Here is a 24,745-nt window from a genome sequence, read left to right on the forward strand (position 1 = left end):
TAGTGAGGTGGGAAGACACACCCTTACTGTGGGCAGCACCATCCTATGGACCAGATCCCTGCACTAAATAAAAAAGGATAAATGGAGCTAAGCACAGCATTCATCTCTCTCTGCTTCCTGACTGTGGTTGCCATGTGACCAGCACACTCCTGCCACCACACCTCCCCACAGTGTTGGACTGTACCCTCGACTATGAGCCAAAGTAACCCTTCCCCTCTTAAGTAGCCTTTGTCAGACATTTTATCACAGCAACAAGAAAAGTAACAAATAGTTTGTTTCCATTTTATCATAGCAATGAGAAAAGTAACAAACAGTTTGTTTCTATTTATGACCATTCTACAACTTTGGTCTTGTTTCAGACCAAACCAATAATACCTTAGGGGAAGCAAAAAAAATGGAAGAATGAACATTTCCACCCTGGCCTTGCTTGTTGTTTGTTTGAATAGTGTTTATTGGTGTCTAATGGAGGTTTGGTTATCAGATAACTCAAATGGAAATATCAGCTTCTTCTCTGATTTCAAACTTGATTCACAGTTACAGAGAACACAAGATAATATCCCATGCTCAAGATCCTGCTTTTTAGTGCTGATATATAGCACAGTTATGGTTACACGAGAAATGTTGGTTTGCTCATACGTGGCTGCATGGGTGAAAGAGCTACACCTCTTACACAGCTGAGTGCAAACAGCGTCTTCGGTTTTGACATAGAATAGATGCATTTCTTTCTGAGCCGTGGTGGGGATGCCAGGAAAGTTCTCTCACATGAGTTTTAAACCTCGGCCCACACGTACATCTTTAAAGGAAGAGTCGGGTAGAGGACTGGGAAGAGGGCTCAGTTGGTAAAGTGTTCACTGTTCAAGCATGAGGACCTGAGCTTGGATCCCATCACCCATATAAAAAACTGAGTATGGCTGGGTGTTGGTGTGCACGCCTTTAATCCCAGCACTCGGGAGGCAGAGGCAGGCAGATCTCTGTGAGTTCGAGGCCAGGTTGGTCTACAGAGTGAGTTCCAGGACAGCCTCCAAAGCCACAGAGAAACCCTGTCTTGAAAAACCAAAAATAAAAATAAAAATAAAAAAGACTCTATTTTCAATAAAAGGGGAAAATTGACTATAGCAGTGTATACCTAAACCCCAACACTGGGGGAAAAGATCCCTGGGGTTTGCTGGCCAGCTACTCCTGCCAAATCTATGAACTCTGTGTTCAACAGAAACCCTGACTCGGAAATATAATGTGGTGCATGACTAAGGAAGACACCAGCTTCCACCTGTGACCCCACATGCACATGAACACACGTGTACATGAATACACATATGCATGAACACACATGTACATGAGTACACACACAGAAAATCAAGTATAGAGTGGGGCCTTCAAGCTTCAAAATATTAAGCATGATGTTGGCATTTGTTCTGACCCATATGTTCTCTGGTAACTGATGTCCAAGAGAGACCCAGAACAAATTAGTAGGTGACACAGGTCACACCTGGCACCCTCCCCTCAGTGACACCTGGTGTGCTAGCAGGCAGCATGCAAAAGGGTCATGGGGCAGGCCCAGCTCTCAAGCCCCAGAGATTCAAGACTGAACCCAACATCAACAGTTTGGGAAGTTCAGGTAGAAACTGTTCTGTCACCAGCAGAGACTGTCTTAAATTAGTGACTTCTTTTTTGAAACTTAGGTGTTAGATCTGCACTTGCCAGTGTGTTATTTACCATCTTCACAGGCTTTTAGTTGACTTCCTCACCACATTTACTCTTGAGTGCTTCCCCTAAACCTCTAGTACCCTCCAGAAGACAGATGGACAATACAACTTCATGTTGTCAATAAATGAGATGGCCCATTTGTCTAAGAAGGCATATAGGCATTTCCCCCAAATTCCAAACCCACACACTTTCCTCTTCACAGGGCTCACTGGGTTTACGTGTCAGCCTCTAGATGCACAGACAAAGCACCAACCACAGTGTGTCTCATCAATATTGTAATGCAGGGGTGGGGGTGGTAATGTTCAGCTGGCAAAGGGCTCGCTGCACAAGCACGAGGATTTGAGTTCAAGGGCACAGTCTCCAGCACCTACATAAAAAGTTGGGTGCAAGGGAGCATACCTCAAATCCCAGCTCTGGGGAGGCAGAAACAGGAGGACCCCTAGAGTTTGCTGGTCAGCCAGCCTAGCTGAACTAGTAAGGTCCAGCCAGGTTCAGGGGGAGGTCCTGCCTCAAAAAGTAAAGTGCAGAGTAATTAAAGGAGACATTTGTCCTAGTTTCCTTTCCATTGCTTGACAGGTAGCAACTTGGGGTGGAAGGATTTATTTTAGCTCACGGTTCCAGGTTATGATCCATTATCTTGGAGACAGCGAGGGGGCAGGAACTTGAAGCAGCTAGTTGTATCGCATGCACAGTCAGCAGTGATAAACGAATGCTGTGCTTTAGTACTTAGCTATCTCTCTCTACTCATACACAGTCCAGGATCCAAACCCAGGGAACAGTGCTGCCCACAATGGACTGGGTCTGCTCATAGCAATTGAGCCAATCAAGACAGTCCCCTGTAGACATGCCCATAAGTCAACCTGGCTTAGACAGTCCCTCGTGGAGACTTTCTTTCCAGATGATTCTAGGTTATATCAAGTTAAAACCAACTATCATAAAACATCAAATGATGTTCAATTATTCCACAAGAAGTAGAGCTGGGCTTTGTTTGTTCCTTTGGGAACCACAGGGAGAGCAGCTCATTCCAGAACTGCACACACCAGCCCCCCCCCGCAGCATGGTCATAGGATGACCCATCAGTCTGATTTCACTTTCTTCTTCTTCTTTTCCCTTCACTGCCTCCAGTGAGTTGCCTCACCCACCTCAAAACCTCCTGGCCAGCTTGAGTCCTGTGCATAGCCACTCGGTGACACTGTCGTGGGTTCGGCCCTTTGATGGAAACAGCCCAGTCCTTTACTACATCGTGCAACTTTCTGAAAACAGTAAGTAGCAAAACAAACATTTGGTCCAAAACAGAAAACAGATGTGTGTGTGTGTGAGAGAGAGAGGGGGGGGTGAGTCATGAGGGTGAGCCTGTGCAAGCTCAGAGGCCAGGGGAGGACATCTGGTGTTCTGCTCCATCACTCTCTACCTTATTCCCTTGAGACAGGGTCTCTCACTGAGCCTGGAGCTAGGCTGGTGTCGAGCAAGCCCCAGTGATCCTCCTGTCTTTGCCTGCCACAGCACTAGGATTTCACACCTGGACTTTTTTACATGAGCACTGGGAATCTGAACTCAGGTCCTCAAGCTTACACAGCAAGTGTCCTTACTAACAGAGCCATCCTCCCAGCCCCAGACATCAGATTTCTTCATGTGCTCTTAATGCCATGCCCTTCCCACTGACCCACAGCAAACAGAGACACATGACCATACTTCACAGGCAGCAAAGCAAAAGCTTGGTACATTAGGGAGACGGAAGGACAACGCAGCTGGGGGAGAGGAGGCATCCTTAATGGACTCCTGAGAGGGCCTAGGCTTGAGACCAGTCCCAACAGGATAGCTGAGTCTATGAGGCTGCCTCAGGAGTCCCAGGGGACAGTGTCATCCCTGGCATACATTGGGAAAAGGGTATGGTGTCTCCTGGAACTGACTTCAGAGTGGGCAGTAGCCAGTCTTTACTTCTTGGGAGGTTTTATAACTGGAGCTCTGGGCTGCTTGCTATCTGTCACTTGCAAAAGCCCACGAGCAGAAGCAGGAACTGAACCTTTAGAACTGTACTTTGTTCAGAGAGCCAGCCGTCTGAGAAGACAGTGGATCAGCATCCTAAATATCTGTCTAAATATCTGCTACCTCTCATCTCCAGTGATGCGTCCTGTGGGGGAGGGACAGGCAGTCAATCATCTCAGAGCTGTTCATCTCCTCAGGAGGTCAGCGGGTTTCGCAGACTTGTGGTGTCTGTGTGCCTCCTTTCAGCCCTGGCCCTCTTGCTTCACTCTGCATGTCTGGACTCAGGCACTGCATGAGTCTAGTTAGAGCCTGCTCTTGTCATCTTTGTACTCCCCCGGGGCACCTGGGCTGGGAGGGGTTAACTCAGAACAGGCCAACCATTAACAGTGTATATGCTGATTCCTTCCTATGCTGTGGAGAGCACTGGTGTGTCTTTACAGTGCAGAATGTGTAGGTCTCTATCGTTTCTTCTCAGATACAGAGGTGGTGCTGAGCAGAGAGTAGTCCTGTGTCTTCCTCCCTGCTTCCAAGCCACTTCCTTAAGCAGCTTCCTCCAACGGGGCTGTCCTTCCTCCCCTCCTCCCCTAGCTCCATGCCTTTGCCTGCTTGCTCCTTCCCCAAGCCTCTGTAATATTCCAGTGTGTTTCTTCCTTAATGACACACACACCAGGGATGGGGGGATGTAGTCAGCTGTGACAGAAACAGAGGTACATCCACACACTGCTACCCACCCTCATCAACACCTGAGGAGTATTCCCTTTGATCTTTTAGGGATCTCAACTCAAAGCAGGATTCCTGACTTTGCCACAGAAACTAGTTTTGGGGTGAGTCAGTGAGAAACAAAGTCTGAATGTATTAAAAGACAATTTTAATATAGTTAATATAGAATTTTAGGCAGGAAGATTAGGAGAAAGTGGGGTGCTTGGGAAGAAAGATGGGTGTAGGCTTCTTCAAGAAGAGTCGCTCCTCCTAATGTTTACAATACTCAAGAAACACCATTTTTATGGGGCTTGACACTGCTACCCTGAAAGTGTCACTGAGGAACCTAAATAAGGTCACAGGATGGCCCTCCTCACCATGGGGTTCTAAGCAGGTATTCTACCACAGAACTATATTTCAGATCCACTTTCTGGATCCTAAGTTCATGCCTCAGCCACAAGAGCAGGCTTGCACACAGCCAAGAGAGAGGTACTTGTAGTCAGGCCTTTCCCTCTCCTTGACCTCTGACCTAACTTCCTTCCATAGAGAAGCAATACTGGGGCCAGGCTGCATGACAACAGTGTCTCTATTTAATCCCCAGCCAGAGAGGGAAGTGGCAGCATTATTTATTAAAATAACCTTTCACGAGACAAGGTTTTCCTGAGGATGTCATGGCTGCATGGCCTTTGACAAGAATATGTGTGGAGAGAATGTGACAGGAGCAGAGTTCTTGTCATCAGAAGTTGACAGATATCCACCATAAAGACAGCTCCCGGCAGGCATCCATCTCCTGGAGACAAAGGGCCATGTTTTGCTCTCCACTGTGTTCCTGTTCCTGGTGTTTAGTAGCTGCTCAGCAGATGAGATAGAATGAATCTGTGGCAGGATAGACTGCTGCATGACACTATCCCTGGAGAGATGTGAGCAAATATCCACTCACCAAGTCAAGAGCCATCAACAGACCACAGTAAAAATACCACCAAGTACAGCTTGTTGAACCAGTGAGTGTTTGGGGGTCACCCACAGGAATATGGCTGAGGGGTTACTTACAGAGCAGGGACCACTCAAATGCAGCCGCATCATCAGAACCCACCAAACATGGGTGATGACACATAAAATCTGTAACCTGCCCAGCAGTAGTAGCACTCCTCTAATCCCAGTACTTGGGAGGCAGAGGCAGGCAGATCTCTGTGAGTTCAAGGCCAGCCTGGTTTACAGAGGGAGTTCCAGGACAGGCCCCAAAGCTACAGATAAACTCTGCCTCAAAAAATCAAAACCAAACAAACAAAAAAGCTGGAACCCTGGAGCTCTTTGCACAACTTCCAAGTAGCTCAACAGGTCAGAGTCTCCTCCCCTAAGCCATCTTTAGTGCTTACATAACCTTGGGGAAGTAGGGGCCATGTGTGTCTGGTAAGTTTCAGGAACTTCCTGAGACTTCCCACTTGTTTGCTTCCTCAGTCATAAGGAGCCTCTCTTCAGCATGAGATGCTTCTGTTCAGAACAAAGTGCTATATAACATGACATTGTGGGTAGTCTTCCATCAGGGAAGACATCAAAATGGACACTGATTCAAAATATCACACAAGCCATTTCCCAACTGACGGCAAAACTTATTTTTCCAGTCAAGCACACTGTCTAAATCAGAAGCAAGCTTTTTATGAAACCATTCATCCATCCATGCTGATTGACACCTGCTCTTTACTGGGCAGTCTGTTGTATGCTGGAACACAGACATGAAAAGATCAGCGTCAACTTCAGACAACAAGGAAGTGGTCAGATACATCAGTGCTTAAGGTTCAGTTAGCAAAGAAGGTGATGCACAAGCCTGGAGACCTGAGTTTTATCCTCCAGAATATACAGTAACAATTCAAGGGTGATGGAGCACTTTGTAATCCTGGTGCTAGAGAAGTGGAGACAGCTGGATGATGAATCAGATCCCAGTGAGAAATCTCGTCTGGAAAATCAATGTGGACAACTGGGAAATGATGCCTGATATTGACCCTGGCCTCCACATACACATGTACACACATGGGACTACACACATAAACACAGTATGTATGTATGTATGTATGTATGTATGTATGTATGTATGTATGTGGGCCCATATGGCACTACCTTTTGTCTCTTGTGTGTTGAGATTCTAGGGGTCAAACACAGTATCTTGTACATGCTAGACAATCCCGTCATCACCCAGTCACCTTGCCAGCCCCTCTCTGTCACTACCCTTGATCAATGGTCACCAAGAGCACACACTAGACAATTTTGTAGGTATCTTTCAGGTGCTTCCATTTTTTAAAAAATGCCAAAGAATGGCACTGACTGGTCCTCATTACCCTGTTGATCCTCTCAGCTGGACCCAGCTTGGGTCAGCCCTTCAGCCCACCAAGTATTGAGAGGGTTGAACAATTGCCTATCCCTGACTTCAGCCACACAAGATAAGTCTGTGGCCTCAATGATAGCAGCATGTGTTACTACCAGTTGGTTGTTCGCGTGCCTTCCTATCACAGCAAATCAGAGGATTGCCCCATCATCTGGACCCATGATGAGCATTTTATTTTTATTAGGAATGAGTGCTGGTAAGAAGCAGCTGAACATGCAGGCTAATTACAGCCAGAGAGAACCGCTTAGCAGCAGGCATACCAAAATGGAGATTGCATTTGGCCCACACTCAGCACTAAGAAGTGGACAGTGCTAAATAACTCCAGCCACCCAACACGCCAGCTACTTGGGGGAGCGCTGCTGCCAGCTCCTCCTAGTAGGCTGACAGGAATGCTGTTCTCCTGAAAGCCCTTGATCCTGTAGGAACCAGGCAGATGCAGCTCCGTGGCTGAGGCATGGCCTTCCTAACGCTTGTCTTCGCCATGCTCCTACCATCACAGAAGTGCTTTCTCAGAGATTATTATAGACACCATGGCCAAGTATGGACTTAACCCTGGTTCCATGCACTTAACTGGAGTCAAAACTTTGTGTGGAGAATGTCTGGCCCCTGTAGGAATACTAGGTTCCTCTTGCTGTGAAGTTTGATGGGTCTCTTGTCACAGGTACCCCCCAATGAGTGGGCTGGGGCACAGACAGCATTGGCAGTGGCATCGCTCTGATTCAGGGTCCCCACCTAATGAGCTGAGGTAGGCAGGAGATTGGTTCCAGTAGCAAGGCTGGGGATCCAAGCAGGGAGGGCTTCTCTACAGAGCTGATGCAGGGCCTCCTGGTAGATGAATATCCCAGGCCTTTAGATAGCATTAGAATTTGGTTGCAAAGTGAAAAGCATTTTTATCACTCTCTAAAATCTTTACTGACTGTATCCAAGAATGATGTATCTATGGGGTCATGGTTAAGGGGAGCTGTCAGGAAAAGAACTTGAAAATCTTTGAAGTCGACCAAAGATGTAAATGAATACAGGTCTCACCAGGCACCTCTTGGAGTTGTCTGATTTCATGAAGGCAGCTTTTTGGGTCATCTGACAACTCTGTAAATTCTAGAAAAGATGCTACAAATCCAATGATTCTGGTCTGTAAAAATGCAAAGGAATGCAAGTAGATTTTATGTTGTATAAGATAAGGCTGTACCTGGTTGTATCTCTGTAGATATTGATCAGTTTTGCATCTGTTTGTCAATTCATTTTGGCATTACTGATGTATGTGTGATGTTTGTTTCTCTCCTGACACAGTTGGGACATCTTATTAAAATCAGTGAGCTAATTAAAACTTGATGCAGGGGCTAGGGAAACCAGCCAGTGAGCTCCAGGTTCAGGGAGAGACCCAGCCTCAAAAGTGAGGTTGAGTCCAACTGAGGAACACACCCAACATTGACCTTGTAGCCTACACACATGAACTCTCACACGCACAAACACATACACATAGTGGGCACATGTTCAGTGTTCATTCTGTGTTTGTAAAAGGGCCATGATACTCCTTTTTATAAATTTATCACTGAACTTAAATGAGCATTTATGAAATATTAAAATGCATGTTCTCAATGTAACACCACAAGTTTCCATAGCAACCCTGATGTTTAGAAGAGGCCATTTCAGTTCCTAAACTGAGTCCCTGCGTGTTTTTCATGGACTGGACTCAGACATGCCCCTGCTGAACTAGAGATGCTGTAGTCTTTTACCAGTTAGCAAGAAAAATCAAGTAAGTCTTACAATGACTGATCAGTGAACCCCATAATGGCTGACCAGTGAGTCCTATGATGACCAGCCAGGGAGCCCCAGAGGTCTACCTTCATCTCCCCAGCATTGGCATGACACGCACACATCACTACACCTGACTTTTTATGTGGATCTGGGGCCTAAACTCAAGTCCTCCTGCTTGTTTATCAAACATGTTACAGGTTAATCCATCCCTCCCCTGCTTCTCTCTTATCTTATTTTCCTGGTCTGTTCTTACCATGACTCATCTGCAGACTCACTTTTCTCTCCTGTCCCTTATGTGTTGGCAGTCCCTGAAGACTCAGATCACAGCCTCCTCATCCAGCTGCTCACCCAGTGAGCCTGCGTGTCTCCCCTATTCGCCTTTCCCACACTGACTGCCCAGTGTGTGTCACCTCCCCTGAGTCCCAATCCGGAGGACAAGTGTCTACCAGGAGGCTATGCCTGGATGTCCTCCGGCCTCAGTCAAGTTTGCCTGTGTACCCTTGTCACCTTTGCCCCAAAGCGCTTCCTCTTCTGGGCTAGAGATGTGAACTACCCTTGACTGCTGCCACATTCCCTTCCCCCAACAACCCACACCCCTTCTTTGAATCTCCACAGCCAGTGATGGAGCGTGGCTGCCATCTGTCCCATTGCTCTTTGTGTGTGCCCTCCTCAAGGCCATACCTCGTTGAGCCTCTTGGGGGTAGCTCCGGAGCTTGGCTTGACTAAGGAAAAGTATAGAAAGTGTTATCCCATTTCCACCACTAGGAGGCACTGAACCACACCACTAGTCCCAGCCAAGGGACTTCCTCCTCTGGAAACCCCTGTGAGGAAGTAGCATGGATGTATACCCGTGGAGCAAGATTGGGAGCCCACTTCATAACACAGACTTTCCCAAAGGTTACATTATTTGCAGCTGCTGGCCTGTCTTCTCACCAGCTTGCTATCTTAAGTCCATCCTCTATAGAACTCATCACTTGAAGAATAGATTCTAGGCTGATTAGCGTGAGAGACAGCACCATTCATCATCTGGTCACCACCTGCCTCTCCAGATTTGTCTCCGGCCGCTTAGTGGTTCGCTTTTTGTGCTTCGGCAGCAAGCATTGCTTGTACTTCTCCAAGCGTGTCTGAGAATTACATATTCCCCCACCCCCATTCCGGACATTCTGTGGTCTGCTTCTACTTATCAATTCTCATCAGGTGTTGCCCTGCTGTCAAGGCGCACATCCTGTCTCCCCTAGGAAGTGATCACTATTCTGTTTCCACAAAGATCGCCTAGGTTGTGCTATCCCCATCTTCTCCTCTAGGTGGCACAGCTGCAGGTCGCTTCCTCTGGGTGCTGTCCATGGTGCTGAACCACCCGCTGGACGATGGAGGTCCATAGTGTAACAGCAAAGGCAGGAAGCACCTGCTAATCCCATCCTTCAGATTTGCAAAGACATACTCCTGTGTTTTCAGCAGATTCATGGTTCCAAGACTCAAGCCTTCTGATAGCTGTGTACGTGTATTTTTTTTGATTCCCCAGCACAGCTGGACACATTTTTCCAAGTTGGTTGGCTTTTTGTACTTTTTCCACTGTGATCTATGTATTTGCTTTCTCCCATTTTTCTAACCAGAATTTGAGATTTTTTCTGTCATTTTTGACACGTCTTTTTGTTTTGTTTTTTCCATTTTTTACACTTAATTTTTATAGATCTTGTTTATTTATATTTTAGTCAGAGTTTATGTATTTCAGCCTGCTCTCAAATTTGCTGTGTAGCCAACGGTGACTTTGGAATTCTAATCCTCCTACCTCTACATCCCAAATACTGAGGTTGCAGGAATGAGTACTAGGGATTAAACCCAGGGCTCAGTGCATGCTCCTACCAACTGAGCTACAACCAACCCAGCACTGGGGGTTATTCTTGACAAAGAAGTGTTTGAGTCTTATGTAGTTTAGTCTGATGATATTTCTTTTGTTTTCTTCCAATTGCTTTTGTATTTGGATATTTTAGCTTTATCGGGCATAAAATAAACATCATAGATTTTACCTTCATTTTAAGGGGTTAATTTTCCACATATTTAACTTTTTAATTCAACTGGAATATAGGCATACTCTATAGTATGACATATAACTTTTTCTGTTTTTCATTTTACCAGCATGGTTTATTGAACAATCTACTCATTTATAATGTTAATTTTTCACATGCTAAATGTACCTGCTTTTAAAAAAGCAGACTAGATATAGTGACACAAACACCCTTGATCTCAGCACTCTAGAAGGGAGGCAGAGGCAAGAGAATCTCTGTGAATTTTGGAGGCTAGCCTGATCTACATAGCAAGTTCCAGGACAGCCAGGATTACATAGAAATACCCTGTCTGAATTTTTTTTAAATTCTGCATTTATTTGGGCCTAGTAATTAATCAGGCTTTTTTGTTTGTATTGGTTTTGGTTTTGGTTGATTTGTTTTTCTATTTGTAGTTCTTATAACATTTAATGATTTTAGCTCCAAATGTGTTTTAATATCCTCCCAGAATTTGCTATTTCTCATCATGAGAAAATAGAACTATTTTGTGAAATTTCAGAAAAGCAGCTCCATTGAAGTGCTCTTTTTTACTTTGAGACAGGGCCTCATAATGTAGTCAACAGTAGTCTCAGATTTGCGGTGATCCTCCTACCTCTGCTGCACAAGTGCTGAGATTACAGAAGTGTGTGACCATGTCCGGTTCCCATTGAGTTTTTAATTAGAGCTAAAGTTGTGGTGAGTTCTATGAGGAATGACTTCTTGGCTGTTCATCTGTTCATCCAGAGGGGCCTACACTTATGAACTTACTTGCTGTATGGCTTTCTGGCTGCTCCATCTGTCCATCCAAAGAGTCCTACACTTATACACTTACTTGCCATATGGCTTTCTGGCTGTTCCATCTGTCCATCCAGAGGGTACTACACTTAGGCATTTGCTTGCTGTGTGGCTTTCCAAACCCTGTAGGTTGGTAACACTCTGCTCTTTCCATCAAGGTTGTTCTAACACAGTGATTCTCAACCCGTGGATCACAACCCCTTTGGGGGGGGGGCGCATGTCAGATATCCTACATATCAGATATTTTCATTATGACTCCTAACAGTAACAAAATTATAGTTATGAAGCAGCAATGAAAATAATGTTATGGTTGGGGCTCACCACAGCATGAAGAACTGTATTAAAGGGTCTCAGCATTAGGAAGATTGAGAAGCACTGGCCCAAGGTGTCACTTCATTGTTGTAAATAAGTAAGTAGGTTTCCTCACTCACTTCTCAGCTTGCCATTGTTGGAGCACAGGAAGCCTATTGTCATCTGCTCACTTGCTTTTCCATTCCCTACTTCCTGTCCTCTTATTATTCTAATGATTTTCCGTTGATCCTCTTAGTTTTCAAAGTAAACAACCATATCTTCTCCAAATAATAGAATTCATTGTCTCCTCTTTGTTTTTCCTATCTTGCTGGGCCATCAGAATACTTTAAATGATAATGAGCCTGGTAGAAGTTTCTGTTGGCTTCTTTCCCCTGATCTCAGTAGAATATCTTCTAGGATTTCAGAGCTTTGTATAATATTGATTCTTTGTTATATATTGAGTCATAATTTGCATAACAGAAAACACAGAGATCTACAGATATACATCTATACCTGTAGTCCGTGCTTTGAACAGGACAGGAATCATTCAACCTTCTACAGCATCCTCCAGGACTCTGTCCAGTCACTCTTTACCCTTCAGAGTTGAGTTCTAATTCTCACCTCCACAGATGAGTTTTGCCTGATTGTGAACCTCACAGAAGTAAAAAGAGGCTAGTTGGAAAGATGAATATTTCATAGTATAACCCATCCCTCCCAGTCTTCATTTTTAGGATTTCCAAGTTTATGTAGAAGGTTTTCTTATTTCTAAGCACCTTCAGTGTTCTTTAAAGGCAGCCATATAGGAAACTAGAGTCATCCATCCCCTCCACTTTAGTTCTCGCCCCTGTCCCACCCACTGCCTTCCAGTGTGGAGCCTATCAGAGCAACTTCAGGTGGACTGAGATGATGCAGCCTCTTCCATCCATTGTTATTAGATGCAGGAAGGCACCTGGGCAGAGCCTCGGTCCATCTGGGAGGCAAAGGACACTCACAAGCTCAATTCACAACCCAGGGACACAGGGCATGGCATAAGTGAGCTCATGAACAGTTGCCAGGGAACTGTCCCTGAGAGCCAGGACCCTCAAAGGAGGGGCTGTCACTTTACCAGGAGGGGCCACACGTTCCTCTTGGAAGTGAGCCCAATGTGGAAATGTGCAGGGCATAGATGTGTATGCCATACTCACAGGAGCTCTATGATGTATAAACCTGGATGTGGGGAGTATTATGGGGGCCCTCAGGCATGCCCTGCATGTGTATTTGCAGAAGGTTCCTCAGGAAGGAGAAGCCACAGGCAATGATTAAATGGACTCCCCCTTTTTAAAGGCATTTTCTGTGTAGTAATACATATTTTAAGACCAGGGTTACACATGCTGATTGCTGCTAGAGAAATGTTAGCAGACATACAAAGAAAAACTTGCTTATCTGCCTCCACCACAACCAACTGTTGCTGCCAGCGCAGTGAATTCCCTTCCACACTGAAAGGAGAAACCTATGAGGAATACCAAGGGACCCCAGGATACCAGGTACATCCCACACAGAGCTGTTGAATAAGCATTTAGGCAGCAAAACTTGGCAGGAGTGTAGAGAACTGGGTGTGAGGCTTCAGGATGGATCTGGAGAGGGTAGTGTGGACAGTCATCTGTCCCTCAGTTGCTGATGAACTTCCGCAGATGGGAAAACCAGGAACAGCCTGGTCCTTGGGAAGCAGGACTCTTCTGAGGAGCATCAATCTAGACAGAGCATCAATGACCTTAATGAACAGCTGCATTTGAGAGGCTGTCTGTTGTCTGGCCCACCTATGATTATTTTTGTTTTGTGTGTGTGTGTGTGTGTGTGTGTGTGTGTGTGTGTGTTTGTATGTGTATGTGTATGTGTGTCTTTCTCTGATACCAAAGGCTAACTTCAAGTAGCTGAGAATGACCTTGAGCTCCTGATCCTCCTGCCTTCTGAATGTTGGGTTGACAAACCTATCTCACTACTCCCAGTTTACGTAGTGCAAGGCTTACAACCCAGGACTCTATGTTTGCCAGGCAATCACTCTACCAACTACATCCCCAGTCCACCTGAGCCTGCTGTGTGTGTGTGTGTGTGTGTGTGTGTGTGTGTGTGTGTGTGTGTGTGTGTGTATACTCAGCTATGCATATGAGTATAAAGAATAGAGATTGACATTGGGTATATTCTTCTATAGCTCTCTGCCTTGATTTTTGAAAACAGGGTCTCTTATTGAACCAGAGTTCACCATTTCAGTTAGACTAGCTAGGCAATGAGCCCTGGGACCCACTTGTCTCTACACCCCCAGGACTGAAATTACAGATATAAACCATTGTGTCCAGTTATTACAAGGTTGCTGTGAATCTGAACACAGGTCCTCATGCTTGCAAAGCAAACACTTTATCCACTGAGCCATCTCTCAGCACCCTTCAGCTTTCTGAAGCAGGGGCTTAGGTGTCAGTTTCTGGTCCAAGGCTAGCTTCCTGAGAACACTCTGTGAGGCTTGGTACTTGTCTGAGCCCTCTTCCTAGCATCACTGGAGGCCAGGACTTTTCCAACACAAAGAGAACCTGGAAGCATGGGTTCGGTCTTTCTTCTAATGCCACAGGTGTCTTTTCATGTACGGACCCCGCTGTCTCATGCACGGCACCGTGTGAGCTCATTTGCTCTGCTCTGCAAGCCGCTGCTGACTGTCATCACACAATATGTTAAACATCTTCCTCCACGCATGCTATTATGTCCTTAAAAGCTGATGGGCTTTGTGCTGTTGTGCTTGCCTCAATGGCGGAGGCTTTGTTCTCCGTGCTTCAGATCAGTTTGGTGCTGTCTTTGAAACTTATCTCACAGGGGTATTTGCTGATAGCCTTTGGAGCTGTCAGGAAGTGCATCGTACAAGGTTCATTTTCCTGTGGAATTTTGCATAATGAACCTCAAACTAATAGCATTTGCTCCCCTTTTAAAATGCAGCCCAAGAGAAAGCACCTGTCGTGGGTATTGATGGCCATTGTAGGGGACCAGAAATGGACTAGGATGGGGGTGGGTACCAGGGCTCATCTCCGGATGGTTATGTGCCCTCATAGGGAAGATCGTGACCAACATAGCCTCCATGGGGCTGTACTTGCCAGGCTTTAAACATTTTGACCTGTACACAATTACAATTTCTTCCTGTGTGCAGGTGTATTTAGAGCCAGAGGTATTCTCCCAAAGCTGTGCCCCCCCCCTTTTTTTTGAGACAGGGTCTCTCACTGGCTTGGAGTACGCCAATGAGTCTTCACTGCCTGATCATAGAGACCCAGAGATCTGCCTGTCTCTTGCTCCCCACCATGATTGCAAGCATACACTGCCTCATCTGACTTATTACACAAGTCCTGAGGACGCAAACCCACATCCTCACACTGATGCATTTCCTGTGCTTTTTAATGATGGAGAGAATAAAGACTGGGGGTGGAAAAATGGTCCTCTGGGATAGATCCAGGTTTTGCATGACTTATGAAAATCTGGAGTTCAGCTCATGTTTTAAAAAACAACAACACAGAATTCAAGGGTTTCTGCTACAGTTTTGTCCTAGTCTTGTTCCTGTTGCTCTGACAAAACACCCTGACCAAAAGCACCTGAGTGGAGGAGAGAGTTTCTTTGACTTACACTGCATCATCTCAAGGAAACCAAGGCAGGATCTCACTGCACTACATAAACAGTCAAGAGCAGAGAGAGACAAATGCACCCCTGCTGCCTGCCTGCTGCTTCTACTCCGCTAGCTTTACTTACCCAGATAGAGTCCAGGGTCCAACCCATGAGACAGTGACACCCACATTCAGGGTGTGTCTTCCCACACCAATCAGCCTAAAATATAGACTCCTTCACTGATACACCCAGAGGCTTGTCTCTTGGCTGCCTTTATAGCCTGGCAATCAATATTAACCTCTAGCCAAGAGGGACATTTGGTGGCTGCTGTTTGTGGTGGGTACAGGTCCCCTCCTGTGCTGCCGCTCTACTCCAGAAGTCCTCAGAGGCTGCACAGAGTATATTCCACATCTGGAACCACACACCCCATCCTCCATGGCTACCGCATGGAGAATGAGCAGGTCTGCTTTAGCAGGAACTCCCAGGTGCCCTCTGCTCCAGCCCGAGTGCTTAATGCATGTGGACTCAGACACTTGTATGTGTGCACACAAACACACTCATGTCTGCCCGCCCACTTCTCCTTTGTTGGTGCATTTGTGTTTGTGTGCACTTGTCTGTACACGTGTATGGAGGTCAACCACAGGTGTCCTTCCTAGACACTGTCCACCATTTTGGTTTACACCTCGTCTCTCTCTGGCCTGGAACTCACAAAGTAAGCTAGGCTAGCTGGCCAGAAAGCCCTAGGAATCCTCCTGTATATACAAGGTGGGTTAATGTGGGTTCAGGAAATTGGACTCAGGTTGTTCCTGCTTTCCAAGGAAACACTTTGTCCACAGAGCAGCTATCTCCTCACCCCCTTGATAGAGCTTCTCTTGCAAAACACCCAGAACCTCCCAGTGCAGACCCCACTCAGTACTCTGTAACTGTCCTCTCTCTTGCTTGGCCTCAAACCAACAGTTTGCCAACAAACCCACCTTTTTATTTTTTTTTCATTTAATAAGCTTGCTATTTTGCTTTATCAGAACTATCATGTGTACCCACCCTGAGTCTCCCAATTCCTAACACTTCTGCTGGTGCAGTGTGTTTCTCAGAGCTGAGGAGCCCATACTGACTCATGCCCACCCAGCCCAATGCTGACTTCAGACACCCTGTTTCCCTTTGCCGTTTGCTCCCTGTCTTAGAGCAGGAACTGCTCAGGATATTCAGTCATTGTGTCTCCTTGGGCTCATGTGGCAGGACAGTTTCTCAGATGTCCTCCTTTGAGGTGACCTTGATAGCTTTGAGGAGAGCTAATGGTCTTAAGAATGCTGCTCAGTTGGAGTTTGCCAGATGTTTGTCTAGGGTTAATCTGTGTGGTAGAACGCCCTTCTCCTCAGATCATGTCAATGGCTCTCACTGTCAGTTTGAGTTAGCACCACCATTGTTTGATAGGGTGTGTGTGTGTGTGTTTGTGTGTGTATACTTGTGTATAAGTTCATGTGTGTGAGAACCTGTTTGTGTGTGCAGAGAACAAAGGACAACCCTAGATATATTCTTCAATCCTCATTCACCTTATTTGTTTGAGACAAGGTCTCTCATTGAACCTAGAGTCCACCCTTGAGACTTGGCTGACTGGCTAGTGAACCCAAGCAACTATCTATCTCATTTTCCTTGCACTGGGGTTACAAGTGCAAGCCACTGTGCCTGACCTTGGAAAACAAAAACAAAAAGATGGGCTCTGGAGGTTGAATTTAGGCCCTCATGTTTGCCAGACAAGCATTTTACTGACTGGACTGTCTCTCTCCTTGGTGTGTCTTAAATTCTGGCAATCTTAGCTGAGCTATACCTAGCTTCAGCTCTCAGCTGCACCTGTCTTGAGTGTGCAGTCCGGTTCTAAGGAATGTAACATCTGTGCTCACATACACTGTCTGCAAGGACAACTTGGCATGGTGGGAGGAGTCTGTGATTAACCTGGCACATCTTCTGTTAGTGACAAGCTGGAGTCTTGATGGACACAGGAGAATTCTCAGTGTCTTGGCCATCTCAGTGACTTCTCCAGTTAATACAGCTGGGCAGCAAAGAGACATGATTGTGTTCATGCTCCATGAGAATAGCAGCTGGGAAGAAGCTAGCGTGCCTTCAGTCACCTCTCTTGTCAGTGAGACTAACTATCCCACCAGCTGGTGATGAACCATTATTGTTAACTCACAGTGCTTGAGTTTCGTGAGCTTCAGAGTGCAGACACATGCATCAAGGCAGAGATGCTAAAACTGGAGAACAATCTGTGTGTTCTTTAATTATGCCACAAAATATCCTGGGGCCCTGGATTATTCTCTGTTTGTGCATGGGGTATGCAAGTATCTGGGTATGTACAGGTGTGCCTGTGCCCATGCATATGCAAGGTCAATGTCTAATGTCTTCTGTCACTCTCCACCCTGGGTTTGGAAGCAAGGTCTCTCGCTGCATCTGGAGCTTACTGATTCAGCTAGGCATGCTGGTCACTGAGTTCTACAGACCTCTTGTCGCTTCCCTTTCTGGTACTGGAGTTACACCCTGCTTTTTAGGTGTGCACTGCAGATCCAAACTCAATTCCTCATGCTTGTGAGCAAATGCTCTTATCCTCTAAACCATCTCTCTGGCCCCTATTGTTTCATCTTTGAGTGTCTCTTAATCAACAAATCCCCACCATCACCCCCCTCAAGTCTCTTGCCTGGTCGGGGGCCAGCCATGTATCTATCCTGAGGGCATCCAGTGCCCTGGATTTAGGTCACAATATTTCTGAATCCATCCCCGCATCTTTTAGTACCTGGAGGCTGGATTTGAGTCACAGTCCATCTGTGCAATGTGTTACCCATGTGTGTGCATGCCTGTGTCTCAGTGTATTTGTGTATAGGTATAGGAGAATCCTTCCCTCTACAGACACATGTGGCCTAGTGCTTCACACTTGGTGATGCTGAGGTTGATCCACAGGCATGGTCGGTGACCCCCTGTGAAGTTTGAGGGAAGTCACATAAGCCCGAGAGGCTGCAGTGGGACTTTTGTGGAAGCTCTTCCAGCCTGCACACCATTATGCAAGCATTCGAAATCCACAACCATCATGATCCTTCTGGCAATTAGAGAATATTTTCTCCCCAGGAAACATTTCCTTTCTTTGGTGCCATTAATTGAGAAAATGGCAATGTTTGTATATGTGCATGTGCGTTTGCGTGTGCGTGGATGCATTCGTGGGTACGTGCGTGCATGTGTGTGTGTGTGTGTGTGTGTGTGTGTGTGTGTGTGTGTGTGTGTGTGTGTGTGTTGAAAAAAAGCTTCCAGCACATTTCCAGTGATTGAACCCTGCCAGCCTTTGAGGGCTGAGATGCAATTTGGTTAGTAGAATGCTTGCCTATCATGCATGAGGCCGTGGGTTCTATCCCTGACACCACATAAACCAGGCACTTGGGAGGAGGAGGCCAAAGTATCAGATGTTCAAGTTCATCTCTGGCTACATACTGAGTTCAAGGCCAGCTACCCACACGGACACATATACATTCCCCTCCTTTCTCCCCCCCCCCTTTCTCTTACACACACACAGGGTGGAGACCAATCAAGAAAGACATCATCTAACATGGACCTCTAGCCTAAGCAGGATTGCTCATACACATGTACACCACATGCACATGTTTATATGCCGCACAGAAGAGAACACCTATGTACACCATACACAAAATAAGAAAAAGAAAACAATCAACCTGCCAGTCATCTGAGCCCATAGAGACAGATCAACTCTTCAGAGAGGCTCTGCCTGTCAGGGTTTGGTAGTAGCTACCAGATCAGGCACAAGAGGAGCACTGGAAGGGGAGGAGTGAGGCAGTGAGAGGAGTGTCAGGCCCCATCAGATGCATCTTTGGCTCTCCAGCCCCTAGGGTAGTGTTGTGAGGACTGGCTGGGAGGAGAATCTTCTCAAAAGGTTTTGCCTGTTGACTGTCAAGTCTGGGTGTGTCATGCTATTTACATTTTTAACAGTCCCCAGCAAGTGCGCAGCTCTAGAGCTTGTGAGTTAAGTAAGTCCTTCTCAAACTTCTTTTGTGTGTGTGGGGTACAAATTATGGTGCCTGTGAGATGGGCTGGGCTCATTTTCATCAGTTTCACAGTTTAATTTCTCTACCTGCCAGATCTCTTATCTTCTGGTAGGGAGGGAAAAGAATAAATAAAGAACTCTATAGATGGCCTGGGGCTCTGAGCAGACCAGAGACACCAAGGTCCTTTGTTAAATCAAGCCAGGCAGCAGATCTTGAGCCTTAGGTTGTAGACATTTAAGTGTTGTTCATGCTCTGAAAGAACAACATGACCAAAAGCTGTATTGAGCAGAGGCTGGGAGGCTTGATACAGGGACTGCAATGTCTTAGGGTAGATATGTGTTGCTGAGGCAGGATCCCTGAGGTTGGGTAACACGTAAAGTGGGGAGGTTATGTCACAACACAGTAGAGAAGCAGAAAGCAGAGCAGGCCCATACGAGGCAGCCAAGGTGCCAGGTGCACTTACAAACCAGTCAGTTCCACAACGGAGCAAGCTCACTCCTGCAAGAGAGACATCATCCTTCTCTTTTGTTTGTTTTCTGCTGAGGATTGAACCAATGGTTTCACAAGTGTGGGAGAGCCCCCACTCTTCCCTCTTAAAGGTCTCCATGGCTCCCCAAAGCACTGCCTCCCAACAGCATGCCCTGGAAACCAGTTTCTTTTCTTTTTGCTGTGAGAAATACCCTGACAGATGCAACCCAAGGAAGAAAGCGTTTGTTCTGGATCATAGTTCAAGGGTACAGTCCATCCTGGCAGGAAAGTCAGGTGACAGACACCACAAGTGGCTAGTCGTATCACATCCACAGTTGGGAAGCAGAAAACAGTGAGCCCTTTCTCCACATATGCAGTCCAGGATCCCAGCTAGGAAATGATGCCTAGCAGGTCTTCCCACCTCACAGTGAATATAATCAAGATAACCCTGCAGGCATGCCCAGTGGCCTCTATCACAAATGATTCTAGATTCTGTCAAGTTGACAATTAATACTAGCCATCACACCAGCCTCAACATGAGGTTTGATGGAGGACACACCAGATTGAAGCCCCAGCAGGCAGCTTCCTGCCTTCAGCCTTGTTTGCCGTTCTCTGGCTCTGGTGAACCATCTTAGTCAACCGACTGGCACCCCATCCTGCCGATTCTGTCCCTTCCTGCAATGATGAGGCTCATTCTTGCTGTCCAAGCTTAGTAGCTGCTCACTTGCAGACAGGTAAATTCCAGAGGAGGAGAAGGCCGGGGTGGGCTGAGACTACACCTCCAGAGTTCCAAGAAGGAAATAGGTGGTATAGTGTGTGATCCCATGATCCCTGGTGTTTTCTGTTTGTTTGCTTGATTTCTACTTTCCTGATAGATGTGAGGTGACATCTATGTGGTCTTGGTGGTCTCTCAATTTTACAGAAGTTCCAAGGCAACTGAACAGCTCTAAATAGAAGAGCTCACAGTGAATTCTGGTCTTCCAGCTCTTCCCATTTCACACCAGCCACCTATGGAAGGAAGCTAGTTCTGTAAATGTTAGCCTAGGCAAAGGGAGGCCCTGCTCCTACCAGCCAGGCCCAGCTCCACTGTGTCAGGGACAATTCACTGACCTTCTGCATTGTCAGGGACACTTGTGACAGAGTTGGCTGAAAAACTCTGGTCTTTGTATGTTAGTGATAGAGAATCAGAGGGCTAGACTTTTCCATAGCCAACTAAGGATATACATACTGCGGGTCTCTTCTCCCCCCCCCCTCTCTCTCTCTGTATGTGTTTCTGTGTCAGTGTCCCTGCCTGTGCATGTGCTTGCTCGTGTGTGGTAGGTGTGTGCAAGGATATCCATGCCCACACATGAGGAAGCACTTTATTGCCTCAGGACAGGATCTCTCACTGAGCTGAAGCTCACCTTTTTGACCAGACTGACCAGCAAGCTCTCAGGATCTCCCTGTCTGTGCCCCCAAGGCTGGGATTTCAGGCATACACAGCCATGACCAGCTTTTTACGTGGGTACCAGGGATTCAAACTCAAGTCCTCTCACTTGCAGAGCAAGCCCTCTTCCCTACTAAGCCCAACACTGTCTTTCTAAATGAAATATAGAGGGATCCTTGTCAATGTCTAATTAACCGAATCACCAAAATTCAAAAGCCAGGAATATAACACTACCCAGCTGGTTGTGAAAGCAATATTCCCAGAAAGCTATGCTCAGAAGCAACTTTATCTACAATAATTAAAAAAGAACCATCTTTGCAGCCCATTTGGCACCCCATTCGAGGCAGCTTGACTTCTGTGTTCAGGAATCCCAGCTAAGGAATTCTGACTTGGGGATAGGCAGCCCTTTTGTTGCCTTTGGGGAGCCTGGGTTCTATTTTGTAGCAATATGAGGCCACTTCATGGTGACCTGTATGTAGTTGGAGTGGCAGGTACAATTCCCATGAACCCCCCCCCCCCCCCGTGCATGCCATGACCCCTACAGTCAGCTATCAGCTTTTTGCAGAAGCAGCTGTGATTTTTATGGGTGGTGTTTATGTGCAGCTGGTGTTTGTTGCCCAGAGCCAAAGAAGAGTCCAACTCACTGGACACCCATTTCTCTCTGACCATGTTTAGTGTGGGCAAAAGGGGCTTGCTAGCAGCACCGTCTCAGAGAGGCAAGAATAGTGAGGCCAGGAAAGCCTGCCAGGCACCTATGTGTGTAGAATGGGAGCGCATAGCAGATGCTCCAAGTTTAAACTCCTCAGAAAAGCACGCAACAGTGTCAATCCCACCAGAACGTTCCCAAGGCTTCCTTGCAGGCAATAGCCCATCCTGCTGATATAGATATCCTTCCACACCTGCAGGAAGGCAGCTTCCAAAAGATGCACCATGCTAGCTATGAATTCTGCCATGTCTTTCCCAAGCCAGAGCAGCTCGGGGGTGTGGCAGAAACAGGCTGCCACACTGCAGATGGGTTGCAAAATGCCTAGCCCATCTGTATTTATCATAGTCGTTTCCTTATTAAAATGTTAATGAATATAGTGCCTATTTATCATTCCCTGATGTGTGGAGCACCCTTTTCCTGGAGACGAATCTCCGATCTGCCTGATGGGGAGCTGACAGACTTTCCCCACTTCATTTTGAGCCCAGGAATTAGGGTTTCTCTTCCTTCTCTTGAAGCACCATATGCAGGCTGAAGGAGAGAGGAAAAGTTTACTTTGGCTAAGGGGGATGGCTCCATCCATAAAGTGTTGAAGGCCCAAATTTAATTTCCCAGAACCTATCTAGCATGCCTGGTGTGGTGGGGCAGGCTTGTAATCCCAGTGATGGGGAAGCAGAGATAGAAGGATCCCTAGTGTGTTGACTAGCCAACCTAGTTGAATCAGTGAGGGATCCTATCTCAAAGAAGAATGACCCCCCCCAAGGTTGACCTCTGGCCTCCACATGCATATACAACCTCACTTGTATATATAGTAACACATACACAAACAGAAAGGAAGGGAGGGAGGGAGGAAGGGGGGGAGGGAGGGAGGGAAGGAGGGAGGCACTCAGGCATGCACACACACACACATACACACACGTCCTTGCTGAGGACAGATGGAGGGATCTTTCTGTGCACTTGTCCTGGAATGGCCATAGTTCTACCCTAGGTTTGGGGTAAGGCTCCTGAACTTCTTGCCTGTACACTAAGTAGTTGCTAGCCACGCAGCCGAAAACCCTGGTTAGCCTGTTCATGAGGTGGGCTAGCTACTGCCTCTCCTAGCACTGTCTGGGAAAGCAAACAAGACCATGCTTGTCCTCTTGGTATGGCGAGGCATGCTCATGTGAGTCTGACTCTGCTTTGCTCTTTCTTGTAGACTCTCCATGGAAAGTGCATCTGTCAAATGTCAGCCCAGAGATGACAGGCATCACTGTGAGTGGCTTGACTCCAGCCCGAACCTATCAGTTCAGGGTGTGCGCTGTGAATCAAGTGGGCAAGGGCCAGTACAGCACAGAGACCAGCAGGTGAGTGAGCCCGACCTCCACCTAGAGCCCAGGGCGCTGTGAGGTCCAACAGTAGATACAGAGATGAACAACCAGACATAGGGGGTCTGGCAGATACATAAACAGAGTAAACACTGGCATGTACTGAGCTAGCTGTACTTCCCTTAACTGTTTGGAGGCAGCTGCCATAGATCCTTCCCATGGTGCTCTGTGCCTTCACAGGTCACTCCTGACAGCACTGACTTCTGGGGGGGGTGCGGGTACAGCATGACAGAGTGTCATGTAGTCCATGTTGACCTGGAATTCACTATGTAGCCAAGAATAATCCTACTCCCTCTACCAACAGAGTGTTGAGATTATAGATGATGCGCACACCACACCCAAATTATACGATGGAACCCAGGGCCTCATGGATATCCTAGTGTTGCTTCTGTTGCTGAGATAAAATACCCTAATAAAAGTAATGTAGGGGAGGAAGGGTTTGTTTAGATGACAGTTTCAAGTTATAGTCCATCAAAGCAGAGAAGTCTTGACAGGAACTCAGGCAGCTAGTCATGTCACATCCACAGTCAAGACCAGAGGGAAACTGACACATGCATGCTTGCTCGCTTGTGCTCAGCTAGATTTCCCCACTCTTATACAAATCAGGATCTCCTGCATAGGGAATGATACTGCCCACAGTGAGCTGGCTCTTCCCATGTCAGTCAACTTAATTAAGACAATCCCCTACATACACGCCCACAGACCAACCCAAGGAAGGCAACTCCTCACTTAGACTGTCTTCCCAGGTGTTTCCAGGTTTTGTCAAGTTGACAGTTAGAGCTAACCAGAATACTAGATGAACACTCTGAACCACACATCTGCCATTGCCTCCTGGCTGAGTTTCTAGCTTGTTGACTGCCATAACTCTTGCACACACAGCCTCAATGAGGTCAGCTACATGCTTTGGACTGGTTTTCTCCTCAGCAAGGGGCTGGGCACCTAGTTGTTGGTCCTTCCCTCTCTCTCTAATATATATTTATCTTTAGGTTGATGTTACCGGAAGAACCACCAAGTGCTCCACCGAAAAACATTGTAGCCAGTGGGAGAACCAACCAGTCCATCATGGTGCAGTGGCAACCACCACCTGAAACAGAACACAATGGGGTGCTCCGGGGCTACATCCTCAGGCAAGTACCTGGGACAAACCTTCAGGCTGTCCCATTAACTGTTAGTAGTAGCCAATAAGTACTTTGGAGGTCCAAGCCTACTGCAGCAAAGTAGAGTTCACAGATAATGGGCACCCTTGTGGAGCCCTCCTGGGTGTGGCCACCTTCAGAGGCCACATGGACTGGTATCAGTGGTTGCACTAAGGGGAAGAATGAAGAGGGGCATTATGTGAAAGATAGCAGATATACTCTTTATTGTGAAGCCTTCCTCAATGGATGTGTACATTCATAAGAACAATCACCTAACTAATACTAAATTAATGTTTTTTAAATTTTTTACGGAGACAGGGTTTCTTTGTATTGTTTTGGAAGCT

The 24,745-nt window shown here is 46.6% G+C and overlaps 1 protein-coding gene across 2 annotated transcripts in view; it reads left to right on the top strand.

Moving 5' to 3' along the window:
- The window catches only part of Sdk1 (sidekick cell adhesion molecule 1), an 880,893-nt gene that overhangs the window by 656,236 nt on the left and 199,912 nt on the right, over positions 1-24,745 (top strand). For both annotated transcript variants that reach the window (XM_040751271.1, XM_040751272.1), the window contains exons 14-16: positions 2,830-2,966; positions 23,097-23,244; positions 24,252-24,392. In XM_040751271.1, coding sequence (XP_040607205.1) covers positions 2,830-2,966; positions 23,097-23,244; positions 24,252-24,392 — 426 coding nt within the window. The remainder of the gene's footprint in view (positions 1-2,829; positions 2,967-23,096; positions 23,245-24,251; positions 24,393-24,745) is intronic.

Source organism: Mesocricetus auratus, unplaced genomic scaffold (genome assembly GCF_017639785.1).
Source record: "Mesocricetus auratus isolate SY011 unplaced genomic scaffold, BCM_Maur_2.0 Super-Scaffold_100008, whole genome shotgun sequence".
Taxonomy (NCBI): Eukaryota; Metazoa; Chordata; class Mammalia; order Rodentia; family Cricetidae; genus Mesocricetus; species Mesocricetus auratus.